Below are 26,319 nucleotides of genomic sequence, written 5' to 3'. Positions count from 1 at the left end.
TAGCCCGTTTCTCGTAGACGACGTATATATAAGTCGTCTGGAGTGTTTTTTTTTAACAAACAAAGCTGGACGACTTAATTTAAGTCTTCCGTTTGACCAGAAGACTCATCAGTAAGTCTTCTACATACAGATGACTTACTAGTAAGTCTTCTACGCGAACAGATCTTGAAAAAAAATTCAAATTCGTACCTTAAACTAGGTGAGATGACTTCGTTTGCACACAGGGTCTTCTCCAACCACCCAGAACCTCAAACGAAAGCAACCGTAAGTCAAAACGAAAGAAATATGGCTCTGCAACCATAGCCCATATTTTGAATCAAAAGCTTGAGTTTTTTGGATGAATATAGAGAGAAAGTGAAAGAAATGTTGTTTTTAGTTCATAACAATTGAAACAGAGAGAGTGTAAAGAGATTTACGTGCATTAAAGGGCATTAAAAGCTCCAAACAGTTCGTACAAGGTTGTTGCCACTATTCATTGCAGTGGCAATATTGTAAATACTTGAAGAAGATGAGGTTGAGACAGTAAAGAAGCCATTTTCGAAAAAAAAAAACAAAATGTTAATGGCATTTTCGTAGATAAAATGCAGGTGTGGGGTTAAAATCTCAAAAAAAAAAGGAGTAAAAAAAAAGGTTAGTTTTCTGTTTGACTTCAAGTTTTGAGTCACTTTTGCAAAAAGCCCTTATTTTAGGTAAGAAGAACATAACACGTGAGTCACGAGCAGTAACCAACGACTTGAAGATTGTTTTTTGGTGAAAGACTTGAAGATTGTTGGCTTCCCATGCGCCATTTAATTGATTCATTCTTTCACAAATATCGTTTTCTCATTTCACAAAATAGTTTTATTACGTGCCTTAACTAAATATCCAAAATAGTTCGATAAAGTGGTCGGCTTATTACTTTATCTCCTTAACTGAATCCAAAAAAAAGTAGACGACACATCTTTTGTATGTCTGTTTCAGTCGACGTATCCTTAGAAGCTAGATGTGCTCATATACCGACAATGTAGAGAACAAGCACGCTGAAAAAGTGGGCTGTAAATCCAAAGCTATCTAACCATTTCAAATAACAGAAACAAGGTAATTGGCTAGGCTTAATCCAAAGAATTGGAATCAGACAAAGCTGCAGTTCCCACCAGTAAGAGCAGCTCCAATGGTAAGAGCCCATTAGGAATGAATAATTTAATAATTAATTGTGTGATTTGAAAAGGAAAAATCAATAAAGTAAATATAGCATCTTCAACTAAGTAGATATCTAAAGAACCGTGTGCTCATAAGCAAAATTTCTGCAAGTCTTGAAAGAGGATCAGACGAAAAGGAAACTTATGTGTATCAATCTAAAACCCAAATCAACCTACTTTACAAACACATACATGGATTCAACCAGCATTGATCAAAGAGAGAATATACCCATAAATTGATTGCCAACCTCTTCCAGTTCCAGTACAATCTCCACCTTGCACGATGAAATCATGAAACAAAATCAATACCAAAGGAACAAACTTTCATCATCACTGTGATCTCAGTACAACTATAAATTCAGATTAGAAAATAAAGAACAGACCTTGATGATTCTGTGAAAGAGAACGTTGTCATTGTAACCTCTCCGTGATAGCTCGACGTTCCGGCAAGTTCTCAGGGAGTAATTGTAATACATCTGAGATGAAACCTTGCTAGAACACCATGTGTTCTAAGGTAAAACAGAGCCATCTCAGGTCTCAGATGTTTCTCATTGTTGTCCCATTTGTACCTGAATATATCCAACAAGTCAAGGCTGAGAATAAAATCTCTGAATCAAACAACCAAGCAAAGTAATGAAAGAGAGAAGCAAGTGTCTGATGAAAGCATATCCAAAAACGAACAGTGCCGAAACCAACAAGTGCCGATCACAAAATTTTGACCTTTTCTAAAACTCCTACCAGAAGGAAGAAAATTAAGAAACAAACGAAGCTCAACGATGGGAGCTTTAGACGAGCTAACAACATCATCAATCATGTCAAGAAGAGCAAAAGAAGAAGAACCTCGATCATGTCGATGAAGCGGATGATGTTGGGGTGATTGATCTTCCTCAAGATGAAAATCTACGACATCGCAATCTCCATAGCGATCTCCTTGATTGCAACCACGGTTCCATCTACAAGATGCATCCCTTCCCACACACCACCGATTTGTTGTCCCACTCTTAATCTACCAACATCGATTTCTCAGACGAAAAAAAAAAATCATCGACGAACAAGAGGAAGAGAGAGAAGGCAGAAAACGCTTAGCCAGTAATAAAGCTGCACGTATAGGGTTTTTACAGATTCTAAAAGTGCTGTTTTAGACAGCGGTTCTCTTCCTTTTTCTCTTTTTTCATTTGTTTTTTTTAAGAACTTCTTTTAAAACCCTCCGTTGGAGGTGGTCTAAGTGTTCTGGATCTCCAAAACCAATTCCAATATTATTTTATTTTATTTGGACAGGGTTGTACACCGGTTCCATTCCATATAACGGGTGAACTATAATGAAGTCTCATGTAAAATATCAATCAAGGACTAGGACCATAGGACGATTAATGAGAGAATGAATTTATTAGAGATCGAGGCTTTGCGACACAAATTTTGAAAGATATAGAAGCATCTGTCTGTGTTTCAAAAAAAAAAAAAAAAGCATCTGTCCTTTTTGGTGTAAAAGCTTATGTTATTTTGTTCTATACAAGTATCTTCACAACTTCTCTTGTTAATAAATCCAAAAACATTAAAATTTTATTTTAGTTCGAAGGATTTTTAGAAGACACTCGTATCAACTTACAAAAACAAAAATATCACGAGCGTTATTTAGAAAACAATTTTAAATTGGATTCCTGACTTATCTTCTAGTTATGTAGCCGCCATATCCGTTATGGGATAGGCACAATTAAAAATAAAACTATTTGAACTACCATCGCAAGTTCACAACGTAGTTTGTGGTGATACAGTTTTTTAGAGAAGAGCGTAAAGAATATCAAAATTGGTAATATACTTCACATGCAGAATTATTTTCTTAGCTTAAAAGAAATGAAGTTACATCGAAGGGATTAAACAAAGACTACGATGTTCTTCCGAGGTGGAATTTATTACAAACCAATCAATGAAAATTCAAACTGTTCTCTACTAAGTTGCAAGAAAAAAAAATTAGAAATTCTCTATTAATTATCAACAATGTTAGTGTTTAGTGTGAAGCCAAATTCGAAACAAGTCAACTAAAAACGTGAGACGAGACCTTTCAGATGATTTTATACCAAGCCTACCATTCGAAGAATTATTTATGATTGTTTGTAAATGCCAAACTCTGGTGAACTGCTAGCCCCTAAACCAAAAAGAGAAATTGATGTTTCCAACGATCCCTAAAATATATATAAAGAAACATTCAAAATCATATTCATTGAGCCAAGATCAAGATTGGGTGTGACGACTTAATTTGTGTAATTTTCAGAACTTGTGAAATAACAATGATTGGAGTCACTTTCAGGATTGAATAGTTGCGCTAATAATAGATTCTTGTTAATGTTGGATAATTCTAAACTTGTGAAAAGTTAACATATTATTAGATGTTTAATACGTTAAGATAAACACAATAAAAAAATCTAGAAATAGTAAAATGAAGTTTTCTATTTAGGTTAGGTTTGTGTTTTTCATATCCCACATGTTAAAGGGAATTGTCTTTCATATAAATACAAGTCTCATGGATAGGTGTTCCAAAAGAGATCTAAGAAAAATTGTTCTTATAATTCTTTGTTTCTAGAAATTTGAGTTAATCTCGGGTTCGTCAAGAATAAGTATCTATTTATTTTAAGAGTGTGTATATTTAGTTCTCAAAAACAAAAGAGCGTGTGTATTCATGACCAAGACCAATTAGCATCTCGCCATGCAAACTGACTTCTTCATACTATTACCACAATTGGATTTGATGGTTTCATCAAAGTTTAATCAATTTAAACCAACGCAGCGAAGTTCTCTCTCTCTCTCTCTCTCTCTCTCTCTCTCTCTCTCTCTCTCTCTCTTGTTAGCCGATGATTCCCCTATATGTTGGTTTAGTGTATCGGGGGTGTTAAATGAAAGGTACATTTCCACCAAATTTTAAGTGCCTGAAAACACAAAAAGAATGGTAAGTCTTTCATCGAGCCTTTCAAGTTGATCCATTTGTACTTTTGAGTATATCTTTATCACATACATGCCAATAGATCCATAATTCAACCTTAAGTGGCATCAACCAGAAGAAGAATGTGGGATCAGAAACCCGTGTTTGGGGTATTCTTTTGGTCTTTATCGCTGCAGAGAAGTAGTTACCATGATGAAGATGATGTGATTCATATATATATACATATCTCCAGGTACATTTGCTCTGATCTTCCAATACCCAAGCATATTCTTAAAGAAAGTTCATTTAGGAACCTCTTATCAACTACACAAGTTGATAATATCAAAATCATAGATGATAGATCATACCATGAAAAGACTGACTTGTAATAATTTAGCAAGCAAGTTAGATTCAGGGTCAAAAACAAAAGTCACTCTTTCCTCCCCAGGGTGTATTTGTAACCTACAAAAATCCTCTAATCATATCAACATAATACCATAAAGCTAATCCAATAGATACACCATATAAGGTTTTTTTGGGAAATCTACAAGATCTACATAAATCCAACGGTCAAGATTAGTAATACGATGGTGATATCGTCAATTTTGAGTGTTAGATTTATGTCAATCTTGTAGATTTCCCAATAGGTATCAACCAAGAAATAACATAAAACAGAGGAGAGAAAACAACCTATATACATGTGCAATGCATTTACTTAAAGCGCTTACACGATCCTTAGCAATATAATACAAGCTCAATGGGTTCTGTTCATATCCAATGTTTAGAGGTACTGTCATTAGAAAACTGCACCCAAATTAACAGTCATCAGATTTCTTCTATCATCCAAACTTCGACCATGCACATTATTTTGATTATCACACAGCCATGAAATGATAAGATAATGATTCAATCGGGCTTTACCCTGAATGGTATACTGCAAATGCATACTGAACCACATTAGTATTTGAGAGATCAAATTTACAAAGACCAATGCTACACTAGAATTCTGCGAGAGAAGATTCAAGCTAAGTCAAATGAGGAATTTTTTTTTGTTATATAAAGCTAAGAAAGTATGTAAATTTTAAAAAAATATCTAATGTATGAAAAGCATTGGGAATGAAGGAATTCCCAGGGATTCGAATATGCAGAAACAATTAAAGCAATAAGGAAATTATTAAGCAACGTTCTCGAATTCAAAAAACAAAATTAGCTTAACCTACTCCCACAGAGATAAACCCTATGTATTAGAATCCTAAAGACTAAATTTTGTTGAATTCTAGATTCTAAACATGCATAAAGATCGAGTTTGATAAGTTCACAAAACTACCTAACATCAACTTCCATTGACTAAGAATATTTTGCTCATTTAATTTTGTTTCAGGCGTTTAAACTATCACTTTTGATGCATTGAATAAAGTAAGACATAAACTAGGTCATGAGTCCAATTTCAACATTAAAGAACTTAAATGAAGAATCAAATATTGATAAATCATTATCTACAAATCATTAATCAATAAATCATGAAATCTAATTGAAACCATAAAACCCAATTAAAAAAAAGAAAAAATTGGCTAAAAGAGACACTTAGAACTTGGATTTGTCCCACTAAAATTTTGTCTAAGATTTTTGTCTCATTAGGATTTTAATTACTGTTAATACGATTATACCCTTAGATTAATAAAAGTGTAAATAAGTTAGAAAACTTAAGGGTATTTTTTAATGGATACTTCTATTTTAATAATATAGATTTAGCTTAATTAAAATAAATAATATTTGTTAATTGTTTTGTTAAAGCAATTTTAAAATTAAAAAGAAAAACGTAAAGTAAGAAAAGGAAAAAAATACAGCTAACCTAATTTTTACTTTCTTCTCTCGTCTTCTCAAAGGAGAGCTTCCTCTTCTCTTCAATCGTGATTTCTTATTTTTCGTTCACAGGTTAAAATCTGCTGTCTCTGTTCTCTGTTTCTTTTTCATCGTGTATTCCTTCTTCTTGTACGTAAAAGTGAAATAACTTTGGATTCTGATTGTGGGTTTCGGAACAGGTGCAAATCCATTCATATTCATGGGGTATAGATACAGCACAAAAAACAAGCCTTGCACTTACGATGAGACCAAAACTTGCAAGCCTGCATTGGCCACTGCAGCGGATGAAAGTCATATTTTTTATAAGTGGTCAGAGGATGAAAGTCATATTTTTCAGATTTGGTCGGTGATAATCTTGATAGAGTTTCAGAGATCCCTCTTTGTATCAAGGATAAGTTCATTTTTATAGCTTTATAAGTGAAAGAGTTATATGGTTACTTAATTGCAAAAATCATATGGTTGGAAACAGTGAATAGGACATGTTATGAAAGACATTACAGAGGTGGTTTCTCAACCTTTACTGTGTTTTTTTTGGAGTTTCAGATGGTTGAGAGGTATGAACTCATGGTGCAGCACGCCAGGGGGGTCATAAAAACGTATGAAGGAACTTTAAGGGTTTTGGATGAGAGTGATAAAGAGCTAGTGCAATTGGAGGAGGGATATAACAAGATGATCGAGTATTTGAGAGCTTCAAACTAGTCTTGTAATCAATATTTCAAACTTTTAGAAAGAAAAAATTTGTTCTTTTGGTTTTTGTTACTGGTGCTTGTTCATTATGAAGAATGTTTTTGTATGGTAAAACTAATATTCATACAACTGTGTACTATATTAAGCTTGTATACAACGAAACTGTAACATTTGAGTCTCACCAATTGAAGTCGTCTCTGGTGCACGTAATAACAAACAAAGCATTACTCTGCTCAATGTCAGTCAGTGAGATCTGGAACTGAGACACATAAATTTTAGCATTCTCCATCGAGTAGGTCCACCAGCAGCATGGCTCACCTTCTTATCAAAGACCAAACTTTTTACCGTGTGTATAATCAACAGCCCCACCAAGCTTCTTAACAATTTTGATATCACACAAATCAACAATCTTAACAAGAAACATATTTTAGCTAATAGTTATATTTAAAATCCGGGTTAGAAATACCCAAAGCCTTTGTGTCCTAGTGTTTAAATGCTTTGGGAAGTTGTCGATGGTGGTGGGTTCGAACAACAGTTCTGTACTTTTTGACCTTTGCTCGAAATTTAATTAATTCAAACATCTTGGTAGAGAAAAACGTGGGGAAAAAGATATTGTGTGAGATTTACTTTATATTTAGAATAGATTTAGGAAATATAATAACCGAAATATGGTAACTTCTATAGTTTTTGTGATTTGGTTATAATATTTATCATATGTAGAGCAAAACACTGTAGAGAGGGTGGAAAATTTATTCTCATGTACGCATATTGTAAGCTAAAAAGCAGAACAAGTTATGACACATAAAAAAAAGGTATTTCATAGAGTCGTAGTTATAAATTGTAATAAAACTACATGTAGACAAATGACATCTTGCTAGAATAATAACTGACAAAATCTAGATAAAATAGAATATACAAGAAATTTTTGTTTGTATTCTATACCTAAGATGGATCTATGTATAATTAATATCTGATTTCTAGATTAAGTAAATGACTAGAATGAGTATTTTATCTGTAGCTATGACACAAAATAAAATATGATTCCACTATTTTTTTAAAAAAAATTAAACATATAAATAGTCATACTTATGTTTCCAATGGTTTTCATATATATATATTTTTTTAAAACGTACTTTACTGTTTTTCCCATCACATAAGGGTAAAACAAGTCCAAAATAACTAAAAATATCAAAAATCCTATTGGGACAAATAAAAATTGAAAGTGTCTTTTTTTTTCTCATTCTCCCTTAAAAAAAACTACTCAAATATGACCGGAGAAACAAAGAAAAGATGAAGAATGCATAAATAAAAATCGGGGTTCATAACACTTCCACGAGGTAGAGTACAAATTCGTCTCCTCCAAAAATTATAAAACCTAAGAGTATGATGAAATGAAAGCATAGCCTATTCAATGGCTAAAAATAAAAGATATACGTTTAATTCACGTTCTAGTCGAAATTTAGCTTAAACCAAAATGAAAATAAATAAAAACTGAAATTTTCATTTTTTTTTTGTATAGAACCGGCAGATAGACCAGTCTTCAGTAAAACAATCATAACTTTCAATCTAACCGATGGATCGACTTCAAACTAGTGGCACAGAAAAGCTTACTCATTCTATATATTGTATCCAAATTTGAACTCAATCTCATCGTGGAAAATCCCCCATACATTGGTAAACTTCAGCTGCATCTAAAAAGTTCTACATCTTTATTTTCTCTTTTGCATCCAATTCGGCACCATCTACTCCAAATCGACCTAACACCTTAAAGACTCGATAAAAAGTAAAAGACTACGAGACAAACTCTGAAAATAAAAGAATCAAAACAAATGTTAGAAATTGGTGAAACACCGTTATCAGATACGATCTACACTGTTTTAGATCAATATACATAACCTTAACCAAACAGAAGCGTAACCTATCTTGGAATCTAAGTCACTCCTTTCAAACGTACTCTCTTAGTATCTTGTAGTAACACTGATATGATGTACTGCAAATATAGCGAGAGCAAAAGAAGCTTACTTTGGTTTGGCGGTACAAGCAAGATGGCAAGCTTAGTTTGGAGAGAGGTGATCTGGCGGCGCGTTGAGTGCATTGTTGAGGTTGAAAAATGTGTAATGGATGGAGTAATGGAAGGTTTGTAAAGTTTTTAACGATATTGATCGGGATCCAATAGACATTTTGCAATTAGTAGAGCCAAAATTAACATTGTGGACTGAAACTCAAATCTTATTAATCCATAGTGAAACTCTACTATGAGAGAGGAAGAAAGACAAACCCCATCCATTAGATTAGGCATATGATGTTCTACGGATAGGTCGTGGAAGGAAAATGAGGTTTTATCGGGACACTGTTGGTATAGTACTTTTGAAGGCTTTGAGAGAATGATGGGAATAAGGAATACAAGACAATTTCTCACACACTTGCATTCATAATTTGAAGCTCTTATATGGACAGTGGAATGCATGATAGCTTTCAAATAAATTCACGTGACATTTGTGAATTGTGACATATTGTTCTACATTAGTGAAAATGATTTTTGAAACAGATGAATGATCTAATTTTGCAACATATATGGAGGAGATTCGAAGATGTACGGAAATGTCTCATATCATTCACATAGGTAGAGAATATTAACTGAGTCTATTCTATCGATGACAAAACAAATTAACAACTTTGTTTTTATTTGAGATCAATTTGTATTTATTTTTAGTTTAATTACTAATATTTATTAAATGGCATAATAATATTTAAAACCTAAAAAAAATTAGTATTTAATATTTTATAACCATATAAAATAAAGTGCATAAATTTTAGAAAAGATAATTAACCTTTATTTTTGGTTTAATCTATCTATCTATATATATAAAGAATACTTTCTTCACACATGAGGAAGCCACGTCATCAATTCGTTGATCCTGGACGTGACATGTGTCCTCTCTCACTCTACGCTACGTTTCATTAACTGTTTTACCTAATAGTTTTGGGCTTTGTATTTGGGCTTTATGATTCTTTATGCTGATAGAGCCCGAAAGCGACCAAACGCATATCGTCTTCCTCGGTTTCAGAACGAGTTTAGGGTTCATCCTCCTCTTCCCGTGAACTTCTTCAACTTCATTGTCCCACTCTCACTCTGATACATCGATGGAATCTTTTGGTCTTCCCAATGGCACTCAACTTTGGATCAAGGACCCTCTCATCACTTTACCTCTGATTTTGTTTTCTAATCATCCTGGGGTTTTTGTGTATACATTCGATTGAATCTGAATACTTTCCAAAAATTGGGTTTCTCGAGAAAATCCGAGTTTCAATTGTGTTTCAAAGTGTTTTAATTTATTTTTTCACATCCAGTCCAGTAATATCGTTTTTTTTTAAATTGTGGAGTTGGTGGATTTGATTTCAGGTTTTTGATTGATTCCAATTTCGGTGAGGGTTGATCTAGGGTTACCCGAACCAGAAAATCTTCCAGAGCTCAATCTCCGTTGTCGACCAATTACCTATCATGATGAACTCAGTAGACTCTCATCATCAAGAGCCAAGGAGCATCACAAAGTCATCATCTAGCTTCCGAGTCTGCTGTGACGGATCTCGATCAGCTTCAATCGACGTGTTCATCCTAATACCGTTATCATATCTTATGGGTTCTTGATCATTCCTAACAGAAAATTCATCACTGTCAAAGCCGTTTTTAACAATTTCGCTGTGAGACGACTGAACTAGAATGGATTAGTATGGAAACAAATTCTTAAGTTTTGTTTTCTTGTTTTTTTTTCCTCTGTTTTATGTGTTATTTACCGCCGTTTGTGTTGTGGTAAAGGACTCAGAGGAAGTGGTGTATATAAGAAGAAGTGCTGCATATCAAGCTATTAAGAGATACAAAAATTACCGGAAGAGACTGTAGCTTACCGCCAAGCCCGTGCTTTGGAGCGTGTACGGATTTGCAATCAGAATACTGTTGGACCCAATTTCGGCCAGTACATTAATGGGCCACGATCAAAGATATGGGATGTGAAGAGTTAAAGCCCATAGCGAGCACGCGAGCTCCAGACGGAGACTTTAAAGATCCAGAGATCGCGGAACGGTTGCGAAGATCACGGACAGTCCATTATAAGAAGAGATCGATGCATAAGAAAGGGGACACGTTGAAAACCCTAAAGACAGCTACACCCATACTTCGACCTTGTTTTCATCCAGTTTAAGATCTTTTCTTTTAACGATCTCATTTGTAACATTCGATCTTGTTTAACTCATTGTATTCGATCTTACTTATCAATAAAATCCACTTTCGCCTACTGGAATCTGATTATATTGTTGTGTTCTAAAGTTATCGTTGCCTACATCATTTATCTTCCCTAGATTAAACTCCGGATCACTACTAAATACTTAGTGTAGATTAGGATCTACAAATACTGTTGAGATCTTTGTTGATGATAAATACAATATCCATGACGCCGAGAAGACTTATGAGGTAAGATTTTTGCAATCCCTTTTTTCCTTGGGTTTGTGATTGTTCCTTGGAGCAAGTAATGTTTCTTTGGACAAGTGGATTTTTTCCAGACTGGGGTCATGCTAATGCAGTTATCTTATTGTAGAATGATGGACCAGATTGAAGCTTTTAGTCAGAGGGAGAGATGGATGATACTTTAATGCTAATGGGAACTTTGTAGAATATTTTAGCGACAAAGAAGTCAAGATGCAGATCAAACATTGGTTTAACGTTTTAGGAAAATGAGCAAGATAAAACATTGGTTTATGTTTTAGGAACGTGAGCAAGATCAAATGCAAAATTTGAAAGAGAGTCAGCAATTGCAAGTGTGAAAATGGGCACACAGCTTCAAGACTCTATCAGTAAATGTATACAATAATTATAAGGTCATTTGTATTGCTATCAACTGGTAGCTTACATTACAATGACGTTGTGAGTGAAAAATGCATAGGCAAGGCCAATATCTGAGTAAAAACGGTTATGCAGAGAGTATTAGTAAGATTCACTTAATATTGCCAAAAAAAAAAAATTATGTTTGACAAAATATTTTAGAAAATCAACGTAAAAAAAACTGAAAAATAAATTATTATTTTTTAAATATAAACCAAATTTTTGTATTTATCGAAACAGAATAAAATTAATATATAAACTAAAAACTATCAGAAAATTAGCTTGATGTCTTGGTTAACTCTAAAAATATAAAAATAATTTTAATTAAATATTTAATATCAAAACTTCATATCTTAAAGCAAAATGAAAACCAATATCAAAAGAACTATAAATAAAAAAAATTAAAAGGAAATTAAATTGATATTTAGAATACTTTTATGGAAAATCAATATAAAAATTTAACTAACAGAACTAAAGAAATAGTATCTTACAAATGTAAACTTACAAAAATGATATTCTTAAATAAACTATAATCAACATAAACTTTAAAAGAAATTAATCTAAATAAATTAAATTGATCTCTAGACTACCTATTTGAAAAATCTTATCTCTAATATAAACAAGGCTATATTTTGAAGTTGGAATTGACTAAATCTTAGTAGATGCAGACGGTGGTGGATATCAAATAACTCCAAGTTGAAGTTGGAGTTGATGAATATTTTGAATCTTTATCTCCTGTGTATAAATGTTGCATGTATCTCTAATATATGATTGAATCTTACACATGTTTTACCGTTTTAGCAATAGGAATTTCAGATGGAGTTGTAATCCATGCCACATCTCACTTAGCATGCGGTTCCCTGGTGTTTCAGCAAATAAAAATGCGTCTAAGCTAACGGTGAAATATAAAATAAGAGACCTATGGATTTTGTGCAGAAGGTAAAAGAGCTACATGGATTGCAATGGTTAGACTAATAACAATAACCTTCACATTGGATACACCATGGTTCAGACGCAATAAGTTCTGGCTTCTTAGAGCGGATCAAATTTCTTGATTTTTTAGACATCTTACATAGACAAAATAATCAACTAATTACAGGAAAGAAAAACGAATACAAAATAGATGACAATGACTCTAAACCAAACTCGCCTTTGACCTCTTTGATGGATAGACCTTCAACGTTATTCTTCATCTTCACCATCCTTATTCATATGATTTTTGTATATTCAAAATTTTATAATTTATCTACACATAGAGTATAAAAGATTAAAGTGAAAATGTATATAAGTGTGAAGAATATTGGTCAGTTCAGACGATAAATACAATCATTTTCATCCATGGGTGATCTCTATTAGTTTTGTTTTGCTTTCTCATATTAGTATTGACACGTTCTCTTTCAAAGGTACATTTAAAAGGTAAAGAAGTAGATTTAATTCATCTATATTTTTAATCTCTATCTAAAATCTCAACATCTTAACTTTGTACCTAGGTAAAATCTTATTTTTAATAGTTACAAAGGCTTAACATGCTCTACAAACAACCGAGAAAAAACGGACTTTTTTCCAAAAAAATGTATATTAAATTTTAATAATAATTAAAAATAAAAAGTACTTTAAATGAAATAAAATTCTATAAAACTGGTAAAATAATAAAAACATACAACCAGAAATAACCACGTAGAACTTATCCAACATTTATAATATAGTATACGCCACAAACTTTTAATATAGACACAACCATCAAAAACAAACACAATAAATCTTAACATATATAACCCTTCCACGTCCAAACATTCTTGAAAAACATAAACGTTATTAATTTATTATACACCTCTAGCACCATAAAACACATGCAATGAAAATATACAATAATATAATTATATACATCACACATATATTATAGGCGTAACACGTGCCGATCTTAATACGTAATAAACTACTAAAAACGAAAGTATTTAAAACTGAAACCTTACACTAATATAATATGTCTAAATCAAAAATTTTAAAAACTGAGAAACCAAACCAAAACTTGACTGTAATCTGAATTGAATACAATATTCTTTTGTTTGACGGGATGGATTATAGGTGTGCCTAATGAACTGTTCTATTTATTAATGGGCCTCATACATTTTAGGCCCATCAGTCCGAAAACGCAAACCAAATAAAACCGTAGCTTAGTGAAAATTTGGATGTAGTCAAGGTTTGGTCCAGGTGGTTAAGCGAACGCGAACTCATCGTTATTCTCTGCAGGCTGGTTTATTGAGTAGTATATTTGCTACTGTTCAGATGTAAACACTTGTCAATACATCGCGAAAATACCAGGTGTCGCGTTGCTATTGGTTTCTTACACAACATGAGATGACGATGAAAACAAAGTAAACATGTAGATTTGATCGCACAATATAATTCGGCAAAATAAAATAAAAATAAATCAAATTTTATTCATCGATATCTCCGCTCGGCGTCGTCACTCTTTTGAATCTACCATTGTTCTGTTTTATATACACTTTTTTTTTTTTGTAATTTGCATAGCTATATATATAACTGTACCAATATTCCCCCAAGATTTAATTGTCCCGAGCTCCGTGGCAAAAAAAAATGTCTGCTATAATCCATGGAGCTGGAGCTGCTACGGCTTTATCGACGTTTAATTCCAAGAAACTCGTTGCTCGATCTCGCACCAATCTTCCAGGTTCGAATTTCGATTTCTATTGGTCCGAAGGATTTGCAAGATCTAAAGCAGTTTGGGTTTTGATGCAGGGAGGAGCAAGAGATGCATTGTCGCTGCTGGATCTGATGATGGGAGTAAGAGCTTTGGCTCTTCTAGCCTCAGTCTTCGTCACTCTCACAAATTGATTGCTAATAATGCTGTCGCGGTATGCGTTTTTGTCCTCTCATTTTTTTGTTGTTGTGTGTTTAGAGTTTCTCCTTTGAATCTACAATCAATTTACAGCTTGTTCTTTTTTTTTTTTTTGGTAGACGAAGGCGGACACATCAGCGACCACTGGGTACGTTTTGCAATTTGGAATCTGTATTTTCCTCAACTTAATTCTCTAGCATGACTTGCTGATTGAAGGATTTAGATACTTGCTTGAACAAATCTATATCTTTTGTTATACAGCAACATAGGTTGCAGCATTGCATGTCAATGGGAATCAAAGTTAAGCCAGAGAGCAGCTAGTTGTTATTCTTTTTTTGTGCATCCTGGCCAGTTATAGATTAGGAAACAAATTCTCTTTTGAAAAGGGTGTGAGATCTAGGAGGTTTCCAGAGACATTGGTTTTCAAATCCATAGCTGATATTTGGTAAAAAAGGATTGCATTCTTTGTTTTTGTATTCTTCCCACTGAGTCATGTCTTTGTTTGTGTTGATCAAGCAAAAGATGTTGTTTATAGGTTGAATATTTTACATCAAAACATTTATCTCATGTCTGATAAATTTTCAGCAAACCAGTTCATCTGTTACTTGTTTCAAATCCATGAGATAAATGTTTGTGTTGATCAAGCAAACCAGTTCATCTGTTACTTGTTTCCATTTCAACATAAGCCCATTGGTTTCTCACATGTTCATTTTCTTTATTGTAAAGAATAACACATTTCCTGCTCTACCTCGAAAGTCCAGTGTTTCAATGCTCATACTCTAACCATGTAAACTAGATGCCTTTTCCGTATAACCAATTTTTTTTTTTTTTTTTGTCATATGAACTTGCAGACATGAACTACTGCTTTTCGAGGCTCTTCAGGAAGGTCTGGAAGAAGAGATGGACAGAGATCCACATGTATGCGTCATGGGTGAAGACGTTGGCCATTACGGAGGATCCTACAAAGTAACCAAAGGCCTTGCCGATAAATTCGGCGACCTCAGGGTCCTCGACACTCCCATTTGTGAAAACGCCTTCACTGGTATGGGCATTGGAGCCGCCATGACTGATCTAAGACCCGTCATCGAAGGTATGAACATGGGTTTCCTCCTCTTAGCCTTCAACCAAATCTCCAACAACTGTGGAATGCTTCACTACACATCTGGTGGCCAGTTCACAATCCCAGTCGTCATCCGTGGTCCCGGTGGAGTGGGACGCCAGCTTGGCGCTGAGCATTCGCAGCGGCTGGAATCTTACTTCCAGTCCATTCCTGGGATCCAGATGGTTGCTTGCTCCACTCCTTACAACGCCAAAGGCTTGATGAAAGCAGCGATAAGAAGTGAGAACCCTGTGATTCTGTTTGAACACGTTCTGCTTTACAATCTTAAAGAGAAGATCCCGGACGAAGAGTACATCTGTAACCTTGAAGAAGCTGAGATGGTCAGACCTGGAGAGCACATTACCATCCTCACTTACTCGAGGATGAGGTACCATGTGATGCAGGCAGCTAAAACTCTGGTGAACAAAGGGTATGACCCTGAGGTTATCGACATCAGGTCGCTGAAGCCGTTTGATCTTTACACGATTGGGAACTCGGTGAAGAAAACGCATAGGGTTTTGATAGTGGAGGAGTGTATGAGAACCGGTGGGATTGGAGCTAGTCTTACGGCTGCCATTAATGAGAACTTTCATGACTATTTAGATGCTCCGGTGATGTGTTTGTCTTCTCAGGACGTTCCTACGCCTTATGCTGGTACTCTGGAAGAGTGGACTGTGGTTCAACCGGCTCAGATCGTGACCGCAGTTGAGCAGCTTTGCCAGTGAAATTCATGTTCTTATCCGGTGAACCATTATTTACCATTTTCCTATCAGTTTCCTTTGTCTTTAACTTAGTTCGTAAGAATTTGTCCAAGTGGTTTGGGTTTGTTAAATGTTTGTTCTCTTTTGTTGTGTTGGGTATATGATTTTGCAACTTTGTTAATTTATCTCCTACATTTTTATTTTGAATCTCAGAATTTTATTATGTTTTAAAAATAGTCTACAGATTTCGAATGAGAGACATTTTTCACCATAGGATACAACTTGACTATTTGTGTTTTGAGTACTACTATAATCAGTGTTTTTAAAACCGGACCGATCCGATGGTCGGACCGGGTTCGACCGTGAACCGGTTATATAGCCGGGTTGGTCTAGTAATTGGTTCGACCATGAACCGACCACATAGCCGGATTATATTTCAAAGTTATTAAACCAATAAAAACCACTAAAACTATCGAAAATCTATAAACCATTCATATAAACAAGAAACTAATTTATATTTATAATATTTTATGTTCAAAATTGATTTATATTTTAGCTATGCATCATGTTTACTAATATTACTTTTATATTCACATACTAAAAAAATATTAAACCATATTATTGAACCAGGTTTGACCCGGTTGAACCATATTGAACCGCGACCCAAAATATTTCCGGTTAAGCTTCCGGTCCGGTTTTAAAAACACTGACTATAATGGATTCGAAAAAATAGTGCAATAAAAGATGAATAAATGCAATAAATGATACAAAGATTTAACTTAGTTTGCAAATTATCTACGAGAAAGGGTGTTAGTGGGAATTGAAATTATAATGAGTCTTAGAATTTTCAAGTCTAGTGTTATTGGTTTATAGATTCTATAATTCTATACAAAATCATTTGTTATTCAAATAGTTTAGATTTTTACGATTTTACAAATCTATTAAAGTAAATGTTATTTGGAGTTAGAATTATTAACATTTTAACTCACCAAACAAGATATTGAGAATACTACATGTTTCCATTGAATTCTTATAATCATTACATTACTTTATTTTCATAGATTTTCACAAAATACAAAATTCTCTACAATTCTTTCCAAATTTAATAAATCTCTCAACTTTTAAAATCAACGAACTCTACAGAAATCTAAGTTCCACTAACAAATATTACAAATAATAAACGTAGAATAATATATTTCAAATTAGCTACAAGAATACAACTTGAATATAAACAATGTACATGTACTATTTAGAATAATCATAACCTTTGCATTTTCTTTACACTTAGTTATAAGTTAGAAGGACATACACAAGCCATACCCTTTTTGTGGATCCAGACCAAGACTTTATTACAATAAACCCCAAGTTAAAGCAAAACCAAAACCTTCTAGTACCAATAACCAATTTACAAAAATGAACAGAACAAACATTGGTTTCCTTATCACCACTTGGCAGATTTACATTTAGCAGCTCTTCCTGGATCATTCAAGTAAGAACCAAAAGTCTTAATGACTTGTTCGTACGTTGGCCTTTTGTAATCAACTGCTTGCTCTACCACTTCTTCCTGTCTCGCCCACTTCCACTCCGCAAACTCTGAATCCGCTTCGTTGTTAGCTAGATTGATCTCTCTTTCATCCTCGTCGTTTATCAGTCTCACTAGAAACCTGTGTGGATTCAAAACATTGAACCATTCATTCTCTCTTGCAAAACACTTTGTCCTAATTTAGGAGGTACTGAAGACTCACCATTTCTGCGCCTGACCATGCCATTCACCTCCCCAGAGCCGGTTAACCTTTGCTTTTACTGCCGGTGGGAAATCATATGTTAACCAAGTTGGAACCTGTTTTAAGACATTTAAGACGACAGAGAGAAAATCATTGGTAAATGGCTCTGATTCAAAATCATCTGTGGTGTGTTAGTAAGTAAAGAGTAGAGACCTCAGCTATGATTGCAGCTGAAACGACTCCAGTTTCTTCTTGTAGCTCTCTCATGGCTGCTGACTTTGGATCCTCTCCATCTTCAATGCCTCCCTGTAACATCTTCGGTTTAGTGAGCTTTGTAAAAAACTTCAGAGCATTGAACGTTTTCAAGAAATGTTAAGACTCTCAGTACGTTAAAACTGCTATGAATTTAACCGATCGACAAACATCTTGTTAAAATTCTTTATCAAATCTTAACCATCTATAACACTAGAATGGTGTTTAAAATTTCAGCAATATGATACAGGTTCTCTAAAACAACAAAAAATATAACACATTAGGATATACTACTAGATAAACATATGGAAAACGCGAAAACTTCATAAGTCAACTGAGTCATTAAACACACACCTGCGGCATCTGCCATGCTCCAGGAACATTCAATCTTGAAGCTACAAATACCTGAGAACCATACATAATTAAAGGTCACAAACTAAATTCAGTTTTACTAACCAGTGGCAAACCAGTAATTTAGGAGAGAGCTGAATTAGATGATTGAAAATAATGTTACCAAATTATCTGAATTGATTAGACAAACACCAACATTGGGACGATAACCAGGAGGTAGATTCTCCATTCCTGCTGAAAGCAACATTCACCACTTGATACATCAAGACAGGAGATTATGTGGTATATAATTATAAGAATTTTTAGCTTCATCTACTCCTTTTTTTAGCTCTATCTACTTAACGCTACCTATATTATTGTTTTCATTCTTGCATATCCAGAAATGTTTTTATGTTACTACAAATAACGAAGGCGGGAGAGAGATTTCAATTTTCTGTTAGCAGATCTTAGAACTTTTGAACAGATTTTCCTAAAATAAAACCTAATAACTCTTCTATTGTTATACTTTCGGACCGAAGAAAACAAATCAAAACACTTGTGAACACAAAGAGCAAATCTAAAACGTACAGATCTAGAATAAAAAATCAAGAATCGAACGAAGGAACAAACCTTTGCCTTTTTCTGAGCTTTGACTTCTTTAAAGCAGGAGAAAAGTTTTAACCCAAGGAAGCTACAAAGAAGAACATGTGTAAGAAAGCACACGTATACCTTTTCATACTATTATATACATGGAGAATTGGATTCGGTTTTTAAAACGATAACGTTTTGATATACCAGCCTATTCCTTTTCTGTGTTCTGACTCTGACTATTTGACATCTTATTTTAACTGTTTATGTTGGTCGGGGCCCACCGATGACTTATTTAACTTAAATTTAGCTGCCACGTGTATTTTATAAAGACAAAATTAATATTTACAGTTTTTTGTCAACGTTTCTTTTCCAGTTTTTGATTTGTTTGGTTTAATATAAAACCTGGTTATAAATTTTAAATTAGTTGACAACATGAACAAATTTCGCATTTGTTAACTACTTATGTAAAATTGGTTGACTTTGCTGGGGAATATATACTATGTGCATATGCAGAAAATAATGAAATCGAAAGTTGTATTTTGATGGAGAAAAAACGTGATGTGGCGCTTCACGGTGGACGATTATTTTAGTTGTTTTAAGAAAGTTTGATGTCATTGTCAATATTTTTCTTACAAGGACAAAAAGAAAGACATTAGCAAGTTGGCAGAAAATATATAATCTTTGGGAAATAATAGGGTAGTGATATAATTCCTCCGTTCTTTAAAGATATATATTCAATAGAAAAATTTTGTTTCTAAAAGATTCAATTTTTACATTTTCAATGCATCTTTTATTAACTAATTGCAAACTTTAAAAATTTTAATTGCATTAATTGATTTTTTATTGGTTTAAAATTGTGGAAAAAAATAAACACAAAAAATTATTCAAATTTAATATGTTTTATTAAAATGTGCGAAAAAACTAGAATACAAGAGAGAGAGTATGATATAAAGGTCGGCGCATGTTAACAAGACGGCCTGGAAAGTGGAAAGTAAGTTAGCACAAAGGAACTTGGATGTTTTAAGCGAACGAAGAAAAATTGGGAGATGGAGTCAATGAGTGGACAGAGAGAGAGACGAACGTGCGGTGGTGGGGAAGCCAGGTGGTGGGGAAGCCAGGGAGTTGACTTAATAGTGAATTAGTGATCATTTTGTTAAGTTGTGTAGTTTTTGTCATTATTAATTACGACAAATAGGTATGGTTGGTAATCAATTGTCTCTCCACTCAATCACGGGTGATAAATAAAGGGAAAGCTGCCACCATCTTCTTTATCGTGGTTTAGGATAATTAAACATAAACCAAAGAAAGAGATGGTAGTGATTCTTTTTTGATATTTACGAGGAGTTTCCTGGCTTCCACATCGTGGATCCAGACTAGCCACGTAGCAGGTTTATAGCCTTTGGCGATCATTTGGTATGGATTAGGTCACGTGTTAGTCTCCTCGGGTCGAATAATCCATGTGAAATCTTCGGTGGCCAGTGCGAGTCGAATTCGGGGCCGTACTTGCAACCACAAGCCGTATACCACCAGACTAACTCGTCCTGGTTAGATGGTAGTGACTCTCCTAATGAAATAAATGGTGGTTTAGTAATATTTTGCGATAATAAAGCGTAACTTCATTTTGTTACTAATCATAAGCTTTCTATACGAATATGTATATACTGAATGAAAGTATCAGTGAGTGTCTTATTTAAAAGAATGATTGGAATGGCCGAGGCTGGATTAGATGCTGGTAAAATCAAATGTTGTAACTGGAGTCTAACGATATAAAACGTCATGGAGACACGTTACGAGATCCATAAAGAAACTGAATTTTATTCTACAGACTACAATCCCCAGTGCTCTGCTTGGAAGTTATGATACATTGACATGTACAAGACATATGCACACTATTATTATATCAAGCCGATGTCACACGTGATTATCCTTAGGTCACTCACAATGAGCCCTAGGTCACACACACACAGAATTGGGTCACACACAATTAATAAGAACTCCACTCTTATTGCTTTAGAAAATTACCTCAAAATTAAAGCTCACAACTCATAAGTTATGCAACACACTTTGCATCTCCTTATACAACTCAAACTTTCCTAAACTCATTAGGAATCACAAATATATATTTTCATATTTCTATAACTCAATAGAATTAGGTAACTTGCACAATAAGTTATTTCAAGCTTATCTCAACATTCTTCGTCTTAAGCTTGAAATCTCTTTTCTCCAAATCTTGCATGCCAATGAAGTCTCTCATTTCTCAAAACTTGATTCTTCCCAACGCCTTGGTTAGAATGTCCGCCTTTTTCTCAGTGCCAGGTACATGCCCAACTTCTATCAACTTCCTCTCCACACATTCGCGTATGAAGTGATATCGAGAATGTATATGTTTACTCCTTCCATGAAAAACAAGATTCTTGGTCAAAGCAATAGCAGACCGATTATCAATTCGTATGGTGACCTTCTCACAACGATCTCCGATGATCTCGCTTAGCAACTCTTGCAGCCATAACGCTTGTCTTGCAGCTTTAGTTCCCGCCATGAATTCTGCCTCACACGACAAGAGCGCAACAACATCTTGTTTTTGTGAACACCAAGTAATTGGACTCTCTCCAAGATAAAAGATGTGACCCGTAGTACTCTTGCCATCATTAAGATCATTGTTAAAACTACTATCACTGTATCCAAGAAGCCTTGGTACCTTCGAAGTGATCCTTTGAAACGACAAGCCAAGACTAGTAGGGCTTTGTAAATACCTTAGACATTGTTTCATTGCAGCACCATGCGACTCCTTTGGACTATGCATATAGCGACTCAACACTCCGACACAATAGGCCATGTCTGGACGTGTGTTAAGCAAATATCTTAGGCAGCCAACGCTCTTTCTGAACTTTGTGGCGACAATTTCTCTTTCTTCATCTGCTCTAGACAGCTTCACACCAGCTTCCATCGGTGTATGCACAAGATTGCATTGGCTCATCCTGGCTTCTTGTAAAATCTTTTGTGCATATCGGTTTTGATTCAATGTTATCCCTTCTCCATGTTGACATACTTCTATCCCTAGATAGTAAGTTAATCTTCCAAGATCACTCATGTCGAACTTCGCAGCCATCATTGTCTTAAACTCATCGATGATTCCTTTGTTGGTTCCTGTAACAAATAAATCGTCTACATAGACATCAACCACAAGGAGGTGTCCGTTGATCATCTTTCGGTACACAGATGGCTCCTTCGTACATTTTTTAAACTCCATCTCGAGAAGAATATTGTTTAACTTTGTGTTCAAAGCCCTTGGCGCTTGTCGCAATCCGTATAAAGCTTTATTGAGTTTGTACACCTTACGCGCTTCTCCTTTCTTCTCGAACCCCTCTAGCTGTGAAACATACACGACTTCCTTAAGCTCACCATGCAAGAATGCTGTCTTTACATCAAGGTGATGCACTTCCCAACCGTAAGCTACTGTCAAATTGATGAGAAGTCTGATTGTTTCCAGTCGAGCCACCGGTGCGAAGACCTCATCAAAATCTATCCCATATTGCTGCACTTATCCTTTTGCAACAAGTCGAGCCTTGAACTTGTTGATACTCCATCTGAATTTCTCTTGATCTTGAAGATCCACTTCAAACCTATTGGCTTGATTCCATATGAGAGTTCGACTAGCTCCCATGTATTATTTTTCTCAATAGAATCAATATCATCTTCACATGCTAATGTCCATTCTCTTGATTCACTTGCTTCTCCATAATTCAGTGGCTCGTTGTTGAGGCATAGCAAGAGCTTTTCTCCTTCTTCTATCGCAAGCAAGATATAGTCGTCTAAATACTTTGGTTTGTTGCTTTGACGTTCTGATCTCCTCAAGACAGGATGAGTTTCTTCTTCTTCCTCAGTTTCTGGTTCGTCATGCTCAGACGATCCGTACTGCTCGTCTACAACAGTCTCTGTTTGACCCTCTTCGATCCTTTTGATCTCGCATGTACACTATGTACTAGAGTTATCTTGGAGCCCACGATTTCCATACGTTCCAAGTGTAACTTTAAAACTCTCATCTTGTCTCTGTTCACGATCAATTTTACTCCAATCCCAGCTTCTCAACTCGATAAAAACAACATCTCGGCTTACTACTATCTTGCGAGTTTGTGGATCATATAGCCGATAAGCCTTTGATCCTGGTTCCGTTCCAAGGTTCACAAGCATCTTTGATCTATCGTCAAGCTTTCTCAATTGTGTCTTCTCAATCTTCGTATATCCTATACATCCAAAGATTCTGAGATGATTGATGTTTGGTTTCTTCTCATGAAACAACTCATACAGAGTCCTATCTTTAGAGCTCTTGTAGCAATTCTATTCAGGAGATACGTTGAATATCGAATTGCCTCTCCCCAGAAGTAGTTTGGCACGTCCATGTGTTTCAAAATGCTTCTTGTCATCTCTAGTAAGGTTATGTTTCTCCTCTCGACTATGCCGTTCTGCTGTGGTGTGTACGAAGCTATAAGATGCCTCTTAATCCCCGCGTTTTTGCAGTAAACATTGAACTCAGTGGAGGTAAACTCCCCCTCCTCTATCTGTTCTGAAGGTTTGTATCTTGTCTCTAGCCTCAAGTTCCACTAAGCTCCTTAACCTTTTAAACTTCGTGAAGGCTTCACTTTTCTTCTCAAGCAAGATAGTCCACATATACCTTGTGTAGTCATCAATGACAACGAAGATATATCTCTTACCACCTTGAGTACTTGGAGTTATTGGACCGCATAAATCCCCATGTAAAAGCTGAAGCTTCTTATTTGCTTGGTATTGTGTTGCTTGAGAAAACACTTTGCTTGTTTTCCTTTTAGGCATGATCCACATACCTCTTTCTTAATGTTGATACTCGGAACCCCCAACACGAGTTCTCTTTGTATCATTGCTCTCATCGTCTCAAGGTTTACGTGCCCAAGTCTTGCATGCCACTTTCTTGACTCGCTTGATCTAGTTAAATGTAGACTTGTGTACTGTTTTAATCCTATTCGAACCTTATAAAGCCGATTTAACGATCGGTGCTGTAGCAAGTAACTTCCTGTTCTGGTCATGCATTGTTAGTTCTTCTCCTCTTATATGTATGTCGCAACCATCTTCATTAGCTTGACCTAGACTGATTATGTTACTCTTTAAATCTAGAATGTAATACACGCCTGTCATCTTTCTTGACTCGCCATTCATATCAATGAATGATAATGTCCCGTTGCCTTTTATATCAATACGTGAGTCGTCGCCAAATCTGACCTTTCTCAAGATCGAAGTACTGATTAAGGAGAAGTATCTCTTATCTCCTGTCATATGATTACTCGCACTGTTGTCAAGATACCATATGTTTTCTCCTCCAGTGTTTGTCTCATATATTTCTGGCACAACGTATTTTTCATTCAAGAAAACGGTTTCAAGCATCATCAGCTCCTCTGCATCTTGTGTCTCAGTGTTGTTTGTTTCGTGAGCTTCTTGAAGCTTTAGTAGGCAATCCGGACAATCCACAGCAAAGTGTCCAGTCTTATCGCAACGATAGCACGTGATTCTTGAGTAATCAAAATTTCTTCCACGACCTCTCCCTTGGTTATAGAAGCGTCCTCCTCGACCTCCGCCTCTGTATTCTCTGTTGTGGTCACGAGTTTGTTGTCCATTGTAGTTAGCCGCACCTTTATTATAGCATCGGTTAGGTTGATTACCTTGATTCTCTGCATTTGTATACATCAATTTCCCTTGTTCTTCCTCAGCTTCTTCTTCTTCAGACACACGCTCTTCGTATGCTTTTAGACGACCTATTATGTCCTCAAAACTCGTAGTGTTTAGATCCAACACTTGTTCCAATGAAGCCACAATTTGTATGTATATCTTTCTTGGAAGACACTTAAAAAATTTTCGGACTTTGATGAAAGCTCTGAAAGTTTTCCAGCGAAATCATCAATGTTGTCGGAATCTATCATCTTTCACCGATCAAACTCAGCCATCAATGTTTGAAGTCGTGCCTCCTTTACTCTCTCTGCTCCCATGTTTATTAATTTGATCGCATCCCACACTTTCTTTGTTGTATCAAGTTCTCCAACTTGAAGTATGAGAGCCTCAGGAATGGATTGAAACAACAAGGCCGTAGCCATGTCATTCTTATCACCGTCCGCAGACTCTGTCTCAATCACCTCCCAAACCTGATGCACTTTCAACAGTATCTTCATTCTCATAGCTCATACCGTGTAGTTGCTTGAGGTGAGCATTGGACACTTTATAGACGAAGAACCTCCGCATTCTTTCCTCCTTGTAACCGGAATCAAATCTCCCATATCTTCTTCTGAAGCTCTAATACCACTTATTGTATCAAGCCCATGTCACACACGATTATCCTTAGGTCACTCACACAATGAACCCTAGGTCACACACACAGAATTGCGTCGCACACAATTAAAACGAACTCAACTCTTATTGGTTTAGAATATAACCTCAAAACTAAAGCTCACAGTATGAGTTATGCAACACACTTTGCATCTCCTTATATAACTCAAACTTTCCTAAACTCATTAGGAATCACGAATAAATATTTTTCTATTTCTATAATTCAATAGAATCAGGTAACTTGCACAATAAGTTATTTCAAGCTTATCTCAACAACTACCAGATAAAAACATTGACAGAGTTGTAGCTACAAAGATTGACATATTTTATTTTCTAAAGCGTACGCAAAGCGCTTCTTCCTTTGACGAGAATCAGATCACAAGCCCCTATATTGTTTACAAAAGAGCATCATTGGAAATGTGAAAAGATATTCTGTTATGATAATAGATAGTGGCACAATCCGGGAGTTAATTAACAAGAACTCATGAAAACTTGGAACATGGAATATAAGGATTTACAAAAATAATTACTACATCCCTTAAAATAATTACAACAGCTTCTTACTAACCATCTAAGCCAACAAAGAGAACCCACACACCCGCACTTCTTCCAGAGTAACAACCAACACTGCCGGCTAGGGCTGAGCAAAAAACCCGGATCCGAAAAACCGAACCGAACCCGATCCGAAAAAGTAGTATCGAACCCGAACCGAAATTGATTAAATATCCGAATGGATTTAAAATTTTGGTATTTAGCGAACCGAAACCGAACCCGATCCGAACCGAAGTATTTCGGATACCCGATTATATCCGAAATTGATTTATATACCTATATATATTAAATATTTTTAGATTTAATATATATTAAGAACATCAAAATATATAAGATACTTTTAA

At 35.1% G+C, this 26,319-nt stretch overlaps 2 protein-coding genes and 1 long non-coding RNA gene across 4 annotated transcripts; 1 reads left to right on the top strand and 2 right to left on the bottom strand.

Annotated features, from left to right (window-relative positions):
- Positions 1 to 1,310: 1,310 nt before the first annotated feature.
- On the bottom strand, positions 1,311 to 2,368 carry LOC106294632. Its single transcript, XR_001260888.1, has 3 exons — positions 2,019 to 2,368; positions 1,562 to 1,747; positions 1,311 to 1,453 (listed from the first exon to the last, which is right to left on the bottom strand). It is a non-coding gene; the product is annotated as an uncharacterized LOC106294632 (long non-coding RNA).
- An 11,580-nt stretch (positions 2,369 to 13,948) lies between these two features.
- On the top strand, positions 13,949 to 16,412 carry LOC106294627 (pyruvate dehydrogenase E1 component subunit beta-2, chloroplastic). Its single transcript, XM_013730232.1, has 4 exons — positions 13,949 to 14,210; positions 14,279 to 14,394; positions 14,498 to 14,526; positions 15,230 to 16,412. The coding sequence occupies exons 1-4, from the start codon at positions 14,117 to 14,119 to the stop codon at positions 16,200 to 16,202; spliced, it is 1,212 nt and encodes a 403-aa protein (XP_013585686.1). The 5' UTR covers positions 13,949 to 14,116; the 3' UTR covers positions 16,203 to 16,412.
- A 1,019-nt stretch (positions 16,413 to 17,431) lies between these two features.
- Positions 17,432 to 19,202, bottom strand: LOC106294628 (nudix hydrolase 25). Of its 2 annotated transcripts, none has more exons than XM_013730234.1 (6): positions 19,115 to 19,202; positions 18,669 to 18,739; positions 18,509 to 18,559; positions 18,116 to 18,208; positions 17,924 to 18,018; positions 17,432 to 17,842 (listed from the first exon to the last, which is right to left on the bottom strand). In XM_013730234.1, exons 2-6 carry the CDS (start codon positions 18,732 to 18,734, stop codon positions 17,620 to 17,622), a joined length of 528 nt encoding a protein of 175 aa, XP_013585688.1. In that variant the 5' UTR covers positions 18,735 to 18,739; positions 19,115 to 19,202; the 3' UTR covers positions 17,432 to 17,619. The 2 variants fall into 2 exon arrangements, with proteins under 2 accessions (XP_013585688.1, XP_013585687.1); XM_013730233.1 differs by having other exon boundaries at positions 18,669 to 18,736.
- Between the last annotated feature and the right edge of the window lie 7,117 nt (positions 19,203 to 26,319).

Source organism: Brassica oleracea, chromosome C5 (genome assembly GCF_000695525.1).
Source record: "Brassica oleracea var. oleracea cultivar TO1000 chromosome C5, BOL, whole genome shotgun sequence".
NCBI lineage: Eukaryota > Viridiplantae > Streptophyta > Magnoliopsida > Brassicales > Brassicaceae > Brassica > Brassica oleracea.
This window is presented reverse-complemented; position numbering and strand designations above follow the sequence as displayed.

Coding starts and splice junctions, on each gene's coding strand:
- LOC106294627 (XM_013730232.1), top strand. CDS start 14,117: ATGTCTGCTATAATCCATGGAGCTGGAGCTGCTACGGCTTTATCGACG. Junction 14,395..14,497: donor TTGCTAATAATGCTGTCGCG/GTATGCGTTTTT, acceptor TTTTTTTGGTAG/ACGAAGGCGGACACATCAGC. Junction 14,527..15,229: donor GACACATCAGCGACCACTGG/GTACGTTTTGCA, acceptor ATGAACTTGCAG/ACATGAACTACTGCTTTTCG.
- LOC106294628 (XM_013730234.1), bottom strand. CDS start 18,734: ATGGAGAATCTACCTCCTGGTTATCGTCCCAATGTTGGTGTTTGTCTA. Junction 18,019..18,115: donor CAGCTGCAATCATAGCTGAG/GTCTCTACTCTT, acceptor GTCTTAAAACAG/GTTCCAACTTGGTTAACATA. Junction 17,843..17,923: donor CATGGTCAGGCGCAGAAATG/GTGAGTCTTCAG, acceptor GAATCCACACAG/GTTTCTAGTGAGACTGATAA.